At 33.5% G+C, this 12972-nt stretch overlaps 1 protein-coding gene across 2 annotated transcripts in view; it reads left to right on the forward strand.

The window, feature by feature from the left end:
- Nucleotides 1-12972, forward strand: part of LOC148602233 (uncharacterized) — a 62324-nt gene that overhangs the window by 16959 nt on the left and 32393 nt on the right. For both annotated transcript variants that reach the window (XM_088553482.1, XM_088553483.1), the window contains exons 9-10: nucleotides 119-1002; nucleotides 1353-1473. In XM_088553482.1, the coding sequence (XP_088409608.1) occupies nucleotides 119-1002; nucleotides 1353-1473 (1005 nt within the window). The remainder of the gene's footprint in view (nucleotides 1-118; nucleotides 1003-1352; nucleotides 1474-12972) is intronic.

A 12972-nucleotide genomic window follows, 5' to 3' on the forward strand; every position in this document is an offset into this window, starting at 1 on the left:
TTAGCGGTCCTTATCTATTACTTTCAGGAGAAAACAACCTGAGCCTACATGAAAACACAGTTCGAGTCAAACTGTTCAATTTTATCGACAGTGATAATGTAATTTTATGTTATTTAAGGAACCATTGAAGCCGAGTTGGTTTGGGTGGACAGACAAACTATCAGGTATCGTCAGATATTCCTTTGAAGTATGGAAAATGGAGTACAGTTTTGATTATCACGTTTTGAGGGAATCTAATATAAGAAGACACATCAACCCTGTCCCAGATTATATTACCAGTCAGGATTCAGGAAACACCACACGTCCTGTCTATGAACCTAAAGCACCTGGTGTTTATTCAACAATTTTAGAGGTGGTTGATATGGCCAATAACTCACGATATGCCAGAAGAATAGCTATTTATGATAAGACTTCTAATATTACAACAAGGTCAGAATTTCCACTGTATGTCATTTCCGCTAATAATGATTCAAACTATAAATGGCAGACAACCCGTAATTCCGAAAGTAGTCCAAGCGCTATAATCAAGCTAGAGATATCCTGGAAAGATCACTTCATCAACCAAATACATGAAGACGGACACTTTTTAGCAAAGATAAAGTCTTACGAGCCGCGACTCAGTGACGGTGTCGACAGGATAGATTATAAGAAAATTGATCCTCATTTTGATGACAACGAGGGAAACAGAACAGTTGCAGCCATTCCAAACGTCAACTCCATCGTAAAGTTTGAGTTTAATTACGGCACGGTCACTTCAAACGTTCCACCAAGCGGATGGGAAATCATCCCTCTACAAGAACAAAGAAAAACTAAAAGACTTACAGGAGAAACTATTAAGGACGGAGATTTCCGCAAGATATGGGTTAGAGCTCACGACATCATGGGGAATACAAATGTAGACTCTGTTGTCATAGGCTTTGATAACACTCCGCCCATCATTTACGATACGCCGAACGCCGTGGAGAAGAATGTTGACGATGGAGAGTACCCCTTTTCTAGCAGGTTTGTGTTGTGTTTAAAATCAGGTTTTACAGCCGTATTATTGTCTGATTTAAGTATAAACCGCGTATGCTTTGGATGGAAGTATAATGGCGCATTTTTTAAAAAAAAGTTTTGTAGTCACTTACAAAACAATAGCTAAGGAGATTTTAATGTTCTGGTACAATATCCGTCATCCTAGAAGGGAACTCACCTTCATTCTTTTTTTTTGGTATCCGTCATCACAGAAGGGAATTAACACACTATTTTTTTTTTATTGTTATAAGATATTTCTTTTCGGAATTATGGATTTGTAAATAACACTGAAAAAGGAAACACATATGTTCAATTATTAACTTATTGTTCAAATTTAGAGTCACAGTTGAGAGTGAGGACCGACACAGTGGAATAAGAAATGTTTCTTTCAAATTTATACTAAGAGGCTCAGGAGAGATTAAATCACAACATAACTTTGTTATTGAACCAAAACGAAAGGTAAGTCACATTCTCTTTGGATAAAGCAAAAACAGGAAAAACACATTATGCAATACAGCTGAAAGAATAATCAAGGGAACCAAGGTTATAGCGGTAATCAAAAGAATGTAATCCAGGGACAAAGACCAGACATGGAAAACAGACATTCACAACAAAGAACATAAAGTAACTAAAATCATACATACAAAGTAACAAAAGTAAATGAGCAACTCGGACTCTACTAAAAACTGGGAGCATGGACCAGGTGCACCGGTAGGGTAAGCGTCCTCTGTTTTTCTAGAAACACCCGCTTAGTTGCTCATAAAAAGTCAAGTCCGGGGTAGACGAACGAGGAAAGAAAACAAGTAAATAATTCATTTATAGTACAGGATTTTTTTCCCAATGAACGTCCTTTTTTTTGTTTGTTTTTGTTTGTTTTTGTTTTTTGTTTTTTGTTTTTTTTTGTTTTTTTTGTTTGTTTTTTTTTTAAACTACGATTCAGTGAAATAGGCACTGTGAAATGAAAATGCATATAGCGGCGTTCAATTGTCAACGTCACATGGTAGTCAATTTAAATAGTCAAAGTATATAGGGTCTCCTCATAAGCTAATGCTTCCAAAATACGGTGTCGGAAAAGAATGAAATGAAGCAGATGTTGACTCTATATTTAGTCGAACATAGCCATGTTAAATTATGATGTGTACAAAAAATTTACAGAGTGGTAATATAAACTGTTATCACGAAGGATAATTCAGATGAATAACCAATCACAATGACCTTAAAGACAATTATTGTACCAATAAGATTGGAATTATTGTCAGATATACAGCCAAAATATACAGGCCATGTAACCTCGTTGCTCGTTCCACAAACATAGTGTGTATTTTAACTGGTCCTTGTATATCTGCCATGTTAGCAATCTATGCAACCTACGATATCGTAAATTAGTCTTTGTCTGGTTTAGACTACACTAGAGGATGCCCGCTAAATCGCGGTCGAATGAGCAAAGTGTGAATACAGTACTAATTTGACGGATCCAAACAAAGTGAGTAATCGTTGTACAAAACGATCATCTACCATACGTCAATGGTGCACAGTTTTGTTCAAATTGCATTAGTGGTTTAAGAGGAGTTGATCATTAACCTTTCTGGGGGACTTGCTTTTCTTTTTTTTTTTTTGCGCTCGCGGGCGCGGGAAAGTGTGTACTTTTGGACCGCATTTAAGGGAATTATACTTTCTATTTTTATTCACATAACTTATTTTTTAACCCTTCCTTACCGAGGAAGATGTTTACAAAATGCTGGAATTTTTGATCGACAACATATTTTTCCAGTGTGGTGGACGTGTTTTTCAACAAACGGTCGGCATTCCAATGGGAACAAATTGTGCTCCTTTACTTGCTGACTTATTCCTTCACTCTTATGAGGCTGACTTTATAGCTGATCTGATCAGAAAGAAAGAATATCGTTTTGCTAGATCTTTTAATCTCAGTTTCCGCTATATAGATGACTTATTATCTTTAAACAATCCTAATTTCGGGGATTTGATACATCGCATCTACCACAAAGAACTTGAGATAAAGGATACTACAGACACTGTGAAGTCAGCCTCATATCTTGACCTACACTTAGAAATCGATGGTAAAGAAAAACTATTGACCAAACTTTACGACAAACGTGATGACTTTTCATTCAGAATTGTCAACTTTCCTGTCATCTGTGGCAACATCCCTTCAGCAACTGCGTATGGAGTGTTCATATCACAACTCATACGTTATGCCAGAGCTTGCCGAAACTACGCAGAGTTGTTGTATAGCGCTAGAACTCTAACAAATAGGCTTCTGGAACAGGGTTATGTTGCTACAAGATTGAAGTCATCACTACAGAAGTTTCATGGTCGTCATCATGAACTCGTGGATCGTTATGGTGTATCCATCAGCACCATGAAAACAGATTTATTCAACGGTACATAGTTTTCCTTTCCTCGTTTGTCTACCCCGGTCTTGACTTTTTATGAGCAAGTCGGTAGGTGTTTCTAAAAAAGCAGAGGACGTTTACCCTACCGGTGCACCTGGTCCATGCTCCTAGTTTTTAGCGGAGTCCGAGTTGCTCATTTACTTTTGTTGCTTTATATGTATGGTTTTGGTTACTTTATGTTCGTTGTTGGGTATGTCTTTTTTCCATGTATGGTCTTTGTCCCTGAATTACATTCTTTTGATTACCGCTATAACCTTGGTTCCCTTGATTACTATTACAAAATAATCTTTTCTCCAAAGATCGAAATATTTTTAACAACGAAAGAAAAACCTTGATTTTTATGTTATCAAGAATTCCGCTTATGTGCACGCTGAAGGGGGCCTTCTTGGTCTGGTTTGAGGATGTTGGTGTTTTTTCATTGTTGAAGACCCTAACGCAACATCAAGACGCAGAAGAGGCGTTACAGCCTAGTTCCTTGATATCGTTTTTTTTCAATGTACCATGCGAGTTTTTTTTTTTTTTTTTTTTGAGACGCGCATTCACTCCGTAACTATCCTTCATATGTTTATACAAATATCAACCCCCAAACTAGGATTTATTCGCCCGTAATTTTAATGGGTGATTGTTTGATGGTCTAGTGGTTTTTTTTTTTTTTTTTTCTTTTTGTTGTTTTTTTGTTTGTTTGTTGGGGAAGGGGTGGGAGGGAAGGCGAAGCTGGGTTGAACACCCTATAATTTTCTGAAAGTCCACCCAATTAAAAAGAGCATAATAAATTCTCAGATCACAGAAAACAATGGGTAGGGGGTTTACAAGTCATGCCAGTTTACACAAAAAAAATGGGGGATGGGTACCGGACTTCGGGCGCAGATGTTACACATAGAAGGGGAAAGTTTATTTCGACACGTTCTACGTCTTTCCATGTGTGGGCAATTGTGGCCCCCAGAAATGATGTATTTCGTTTAATTAAGCAAAAATAATGGACTAAAAGTACTCGTGTAACACATGTACACATGATCCGAGCAGTACGTCGATTGAGCATGCGCGAAAGCGTATTATAGCACACAGAGTATAGATTCGTTAGTTATTAGAATGCATTGTGGGTAATTTAAGACGCTTTTCAGACGATAATATATTCTTCTGGGTTTGTTGATTTAATTTTACAAAATAAATGGCTTAAAGCTGCATTAGCTGCCACATTTGTTCAGTTTTGATTCTACTTAATTTTTGCTGATTCAATGAAATAAATTTGTAGTAATGCAATTGAAGCAATAAATGCCGAATGCACCAACAGACTGTTGTGAAAACAACGTTTTTTAATCAAAGAAGATCGATAGCTCTGATCTAATTATTTTTTGCCATTACTTCCGAAGATTGCCGACAGGACATTGACTTGAGTAAAAAATACTTTCACCCTGGTAAAAACAAATACGATAACGGATACACAGGTAAGCCACATTATATCACAATACGTAAATTATAAAAAGATCCTTGCGTTATTTTCGTTTTTTTTTTTCTTTTACGGCTTGGGTCAGTCGGTCTTCTTTGCCGTTTATTAACCACCCTCGCTTTGCAATCAATTATCTTGAAGATTCGACCCTTACAGCACACGCGCGGATTAAGGTCACCAGAAGTTACATGCATACGAATTTATCTAGCCTAACGTCGACTTTTTGTCTTGCAAGACAATAAATATATCGATACCTATTTCATGTATTGAATGCGTTTTATTTGTGGATATCAAATGAAATTATACAGGAAAAGTACAATTTAGTAGAGATTATTCAAAGTTAAGGCATATTTCAACAGATACAAAAATTTACGAAAATGACAGCTAATGCGGCTTTAAACTATAAAATGTGTGAGTCATATACATTACTAATCACCAGTATGAAATCTTTAATTTGTTCACAAAGTAACGTCTCTGCAGGTAGACCTGTTTTCAATGTAAACATTACTATGTTTGTAAATGTAAATGCGACTATTTTCGAAACCAAATACTTTAATCAAAAACACGTTGCAAAGTATCATTATTTGAGTCATAGTTATTTCCAACTAAGATTTTATTTTCAGCATTACGTAAAAATGGAAAACTTCAAGTGTATTTATTTTTAAATATTTTAAGCAATCAGTTTAACATTATAATACACCTGCATGTTCTTGGGTTGTTCGCACTAGGCCATACTATGCTACATGGAGATATCCTACACTCATACGTCTCCATTATCTTGGGTTTGTCTCTGATTAAGAAGGGTCATCATCACTTTCATCAGATGTTTCTCCTTTGACTTAGATTTCATAAAATATAGGATACATCAATAAAACTTGAACTCAAATACAGTTAATTCAAATCTAATGCAACTACACGTGTTAAGTATAATTAACATGTGTAATATAATTATTGGTATTGTTGTATTGTAATATTTAACGTAATTTTACGGTTTCAATCCTAATATTCATCGTTCTTTTGTAAAATCAGTTCAATTCATTTTTATAAACAACAAATAAAATCATATACATGTAATCGTTCGTACTGGAGACTGTTTTTTATAAAAAAAAATGTTCATATGTTCGTTTAAATATTGTTTCTCAAATGCGGAAATATGTGTAGTAAATGATATTAAACTATAATATTCCATATTTCTAACCTTTTAACAACGACCTTGTCTTTTCCCTCTGGTCCTTCAAATGGTTGACAATACATATTTATTATACATATTTTTATTACACATAATACACTTTTGTGTATTGCTTGTGTTTGCTATGCTTCATTGAGCACACTTGATCTCACACAGTACAAGTATGTCCATTTATGGACATGAAACTGTAAGCGTTGAATGTCTCAATTTGCATCTGTTTCCACTTTTGATGTCTGCTGAAAGTATTGTGTACTAAAATAGCAATTAAACCAGACAAAAAACAATTTACGATATCCCAGGTTGCATTGTGTACATTGTATTAGTTTATTCTTTTCTGGATTAAATTCAGATACACTGTAATTAAGTAGATAAAAAAGATTGATCTTAATCAGATCAGTATGGCTAAAAAGGATAATGACCATTAGTACCATTACTATTGGAATATAGTATACGAACGATATTGTTGATGACTCGACTAACGGGAATATGCGAGACTTCTTATTACATACATTGTGAGTCTGGTTAAAATTTCAAACAATCAATCCTAAATGCATACTATGGAACGCCTAAACTGTCTGATGAGATACAGATTTGTTTGCGTGCTGTCAATTTTATATTACTTGCTGTGCTTTTATAATTACATGTGGTCATTTTGTATTTACGTTATGTAGGAACATCTTTACATTATGTCATTTTGTCTTTAAGTTCTGCCATTTCGTCTTTACGTTCTGTCATTTCGTCTTTACGTTCTGTAATTTTGTCTTTACGTTCTGTCGTTTTATGATTACGTTATGTCAACATATATTTACATTATGTGGATTTATCTTTACGTGCAGTGGTTTTCTTATAACGTGAGGTCGTTTCATCTTTACGTTATATCGATCTCTAAATACTTTATGTGCATTTTCTTTTCTTTACGTGCTGTGATTTCTTCTTTACGTGATGTGGTTTCTTCTTTACGTGATGTGGACAAAAAATTCATGATGACGTGTGACCGCGGAACTTTTCGATCCGGTGTAAACTTCAAATCAGTCCGTAAAAGGCAAAATAGACGTCAAAACGTCTACACTTGAGTAGTCTATCCAGTCACCCTAGAGTGTTTATTCTATAGTAAAAAAATAGCTTATTCGTTATTTACATTCAATATTATCACAATTGATACACCTGGGACTCTGTTGATGACTTGTGGCGATTTCGTAGTCAGAATATATTTTTTTAATTCCAAAATCATGGGAATTTCGACTCCCGCGAAAATTTGCATAAATTTGCAATAAAGAATTTTCAAAAAATGTTAAAAATAATACCCTTACCCCTAGAAAACTGGTCCCAGTATCAAACATAATTTTCATTCACAGCATACTGACACTATGAAACTCGTATTTTAGGCATTCATAATTAAGATAATGATTTGCTCAACATATCTGATCAAATCAGGCGTTTGAATTCCTTTATGAATTTTCCGTTTTTATGAAAAAAAAAAAACATTATTGTCGCCTACACTCTTGAAATTTGCAAATATGTTGGATGCATCGATAATGAAAGCAATCGCCCGCAACATGCCCAGTGTACGCCGTTTATATGTTAAAAATTAACATTTTGGTTCATGTTGAGGTTTTTTTTTCATGGGTAGGGGTGGTAATTTTTGCACCAACTTTACTTGGAAAAGTTCAAATATTAATTACCTGGCCGATTTGAAAGCTTAGACACTATACAAATCTACTGCATCACACAAAAGCTTGTTTAAACTACGGTATTCTGAAAAAAAGATAATAACAGGTGATATAGAAGAAATTCTGAAATTCTGTAAATTCTACTTTTTACGATTTTATAGTAACTGTAACCCTATAAACAAAAACACACGCCTGAATTGGTCAGATATTTTGGGCAAATAATTATCTTTTAAGTTATGAATGCCTAAAATATGAGTTTCACAGTGTCGGTATGCTGTGAATGAGAATTATGCTCGATACTGAGACCAGTGTTTTTTTTTTTACGGGGAAGGGGTTAAATTTTAAAACATTTAAAAAAAATCTTATTAATTCAGGAAATTTAATTTCTATCGAATGAATCAAAATTTGAGACTTTTAAGTCGAATGATATCTTGTAGAGTCGAAGTTATGCGACTTTTTACGGGAATATTGAAATTCCCATTTTTGTATTTTTTATTTCTATTATTATTATTATTTTTCTTTTTTGGTTTTATAAATTCTGATTACGAAAATCGCCACAAGTCACCAACAGAATCCAAGAAGTATCAGTTGTGAATATCCCGAACATAAATAACAAATACTAGTAATCCTGTTTTACTGAACAATAAATACTCTAGGGGTTGTGATATTGAAAACTATGTCAATTTAAGCGATTTCAATGCGACAGAGTTTCATTGTATTCATTTTGATACAAAACCCAAGTGTTACCGCAACTTTCTTGGTATCATTGTAAAGCTGAGACATTTGGCAGCATATTGATACATACATATGTGAATTTACTTCGTTTTGCAGAAAAAAAAGAAGTTAGAAGTATAAAAAAACGTTGTTTTTTTTTCAAGGACAACAACTCTAAGGAGCTGTCCAACAATTTTGACTCAATGAACACTTTGGTAGGACTTATCAGAAGGATCCTTTTATCAATTGAAAGTTTCATTCTATCTATTATAATTTTCAAAATATTGGCTGAAAACTGCTAAAACATATTTTTTTTGTCTTTCAAGGGCAAACAATTTAACAAGGAGTCATTCAACAAGTTTGATCCCCACAAACATTTGTAGGTAGTGTCATATGGTCCATTTCAACAATTTAAAGTTTTATACTATCTATCATAGTTTTCAAGATCTGTAAAAAAATAATCATTTTTCACCTTTCAAGTGCAATAACTTTTTTCTCCCTGGAGACTTTAGGAAGCCTCATAATAAGGATCATTTCAGCAATAAAAAGAATCTGGTCAAACCTAACGGTTTTGGAGATATATGCAAAAAACTAATGTCTGACCCCTATGTACTATTAGTAGTAACGGCGGCCATGTTTTTCGACGAAACAAAAATCCCCATTTCAGTTCTATGGAGGATACCACATCAAGTTTGATTCTAATTGGTTCATTAGTTCACATGGTCTTGGGACAGGGGGGCTAAAAAATGATTTTTGCCTCAACGAGGTATAAAAAGTATGCAAAAATACAAAAAAGTATTGTTTTGAACTAATCAGATATGTTGAGTAAATCATTATCTTAATCATGAATGCCTAAAATACGAGTTTCACAGTGTCAGTATACTGTGAATGAAAATTATGTTTGATACTGGGACCAGTTTTCTAGGGGTAGGGGTAATATTTTTAACATGTTTTGAAAATTCTTTCTTGAAAATTAGTTTTATGTGGTTTATTAATGTAGAAAATTAAATTTAGTCACGCAATAACTTGTAGAGTCGAATTTATGCAAATTTTCGTGGTAGTCGAAATTCCCATGATTTTGGAATTAAAAAAAATATATATTCTGACTACGAAAATCGTCACAGGTCATCAACAGAGTCCCAGGTATATCAATTGTGATAATATTGAACGTAAATAACAAATAAGCTATTTTTTACTATAGAATAAACACTCTAGGATGACTGGATAGACTACCCAAGTGTATTTCGTTCAGCATTTTTCGAATCGGCGTTGTGACGTCTATTTGCCTTTTACGGACTGATTTGAAGTTTACACCGGATCGAAAAGTTCCGCGGTCACACGTCATCATGAAATTGTTGTCCACATCACGTAAAGAAGAAACCAAATCACGTAAAGAAGAAACCAAATCACGTAAAGAAGAAACCACATCACGTAAAGAAGAAATCACTGCACGTAAAGAAAAGAAAATGCACATAAAGTATTTAGAGATCGATATAACGTAAAGATGAAACGACCTCACGTTATAAGAAAACCACTGCACGTAAAGATAAATCCACATATCGTAAATGTATGTTGACATAACGTAATCATAAAACGACAGAACGTAAAGGCAAAATTACAGAATGTAAAGACGAAATGGCAGAACGTAAAGACAAAACGACATAATGTAAAGATGTTCCTACATAACGTAAATACAAAATAACCACATGTAATTATAAAAGCACAGCAAGTAATATAAAATTGACAACACGTAAACAAATCTGTATCTCATCAGACAGTTTATGCGTTCCATAGCATACGTTATTTCTGGAATTACGTAACTTCGACAGAACGAATTTTAGCTATTCGTATTTCCAGAGCAGATCTACATATTTATGACGTCGTTGACGCCTCGTCCCTATAAAGATGATGTCATGAAAAACCGAGGCAGTGGGTGGCCCATTAAATTTTTTTTTCACATAATTTTCAGCCATGTAATATCAAAATTATGTTATGATTTCTTTGAAGTGAATCGTTAATATACTTGATTACAATCTTTTACACATAAAACCATACTACCTTATTACAATCTTACCAGCTGGGTACATGTAAACACGTATCTCACGACAAGTCAACATGTTACCAACTGGGTACGTGTAAACACGTATCTCAAGTTAAATCAACATGTTACCAACTGGGTATATGTATACACGTGTCTCGCGATAACTCAACATGTTACTAACTAGATGCGTGATAAGTCAACATGTGAACCGGGTACATATTGGCTCATTTGAAAACTAAGTCTGGTGTTATTCAAATGTAATTAAAGATAAAGATAAAGACACGTTTATTGTACAAATCTCCCACGGTACAAATACCAATACACAATATAATATGTTGTCATCATAAATTATCATCATTAATATAATTTTGAAAACATTAATAACAATAGTTATATCGAAAGTTCACATTAATGAACAATAATTTACAAGTACACCTTTCATTTCATTACAAAACAATGAAAATGACAATACCTCTTTTCGCACATGTTTTGCCTTTTTGATATAAATAGCAGTATTTTTCAAGATAGCTTAGTCTTCAGTTTTAAAAGGATTAATCAATTTGTCCACATGTGGATTACTGTGACACCATATAGGTAAAAAATATCTTCTAATTCTGACAATATTGGACAAACAAGCATAAAATGGTATTCATCTTCCACTTCATTAAAATTACACAATTGACATACTCCGTCTTCACGTAATATATTTTCATGTCTACCTTTTTCAATAGCAAGCTTATGATCGGAACATAGAATAGAATAAATTTCTAAGATTACGATACAGTATTTGAATATTTTCAATTATACATATTGAGTCCTTAATCTTGGTATAAAACGAGCATTTGGGGGAGTTAGAAATATATTCCCACCAGTTCTGTCCATTTATATCTCTTAGTCTTTGTTTAAACGTACATATAAATAATGACTCATCTCCAACACGTTTGTTTTCCCATACTTCACCAAAACCATACAAAAACAACAGTCCTTTGACCTTTGTACACCAATTCAAGTGTCCATGATATCCAACATCTTTGTATAACATAGTTTGGGTAATCTATCATCCTCTATTATCCTCTAATTTTAGTAAACGCAAAAAGTATTTGATTGGTTTACACATATAGTTAAAATATTTCGTAAAGACCACATTCTCCTCTCGCTATATGGTTATTTGGTCTCTGTCCAGTTTCCAAAAACAATTTACAGAATTTGTTTTGAACAGCTTGAAGGTCTTTTACTTTATTCATCCCCCCACTTCAGCACCATAGTAAAGAATTGGCAATACCATAGAGTCGAACAGTTTAAATCCATGATTAATGTCTCTTGTTCCAAGTTTGCATAAACACTGCTTCATAATATTCATTTTTTTCACACTGTGTGATTTCTACAACAAACATTCCATTTAAGTCTATTAGTAAAATCTAGTCCTAAGTCTTTATAATAACTAACTACAGTCACAAGTTCTTTCTTAAAATATCATTTCTCATTTTTTGATAAATTACCACCATTCATAAAAACCACTATATTTGATTTATCCGTATTAACCGACATATTCCATGTTCACAATAGGTTTCTGAACAGTTCAAACGTCTCTGTAGATCAATAAAAGTATCGGCTATAAGTGCAAGGTCATCCGCAAATAGAAGTAACATAATGTTATGAAAGTTCTTATGGATAAAAATACCATTTCCTCCATTTCTTTCCCTTTCACTTGCAAGTTCATTAATACACATAGCAAATAACCATGGACTTAGCATACAACCTTGCCTTACACCAGAATTGCAGTTGAAAGCAACAGTTAGAACTTCTGGCGTTTTTACTTTAGCTTTTACATTATCATAAATACTTTGTAATAATACTATCATTTTACCATGTAAATGTTTACACAAAAGTAAATAAAAAAGTTTTGATCGTATGCCATCGAACGCTTTAGAAAAATCTATATAAGCACAGTATAAGACACCACCTTTCTTTGATAAATATTCATAATAATACATAATAATAGTAAGTATAAATATATTATCAATAGTGGAATGACCAGTTCGAAAACCTGCTTTTTCTTCAATAATATTATCATTCAAATCAGACCACAATACCAATCTTTTATTTATTACACCCATGAAAATTTTACTGATAACACATAGCAATGACATTCCACGACAGTTTCCACTGTCACACCTATCACTTTTTTGTACAATATAATAATTATAGCTGTAACCCAACAGTACAGGTAATAACTCTGTATATATACATTTATATAATTCCTCTGGCAAATCATCTTCACCTGGTGATTTGTTATTTTTAAGTCTTTTTATCTCATTTAAAATTTCATCACCAGTTATGTCGCTATTTATGAAGGAAAATCTTCCTCAATACACATATCACAATTATTGTTATGTGATTGTACAAAATCTGAAAATTCAGTATCCTTATCTACAATATCAGGGTTTAAAAGATTACAAAAATAAGTTTTCCATTCCTCACTT

Source organism: Perna viridis, chromosome 11 (genome assembly GCF_037379345.1).
Source record: "Perna viridis isolate PV_CMFRI_1.1 ecotype Kerala chromosome 11, ASM3737934v1, whole genome shotgun sequence".
NCBI classification, from domain to species: domain Eukaryota; kingdom Metazoa; phylum Mollusca; class Bivalvia; order Mytilida; family Mytilidae; genus Perna; species Perna viridis.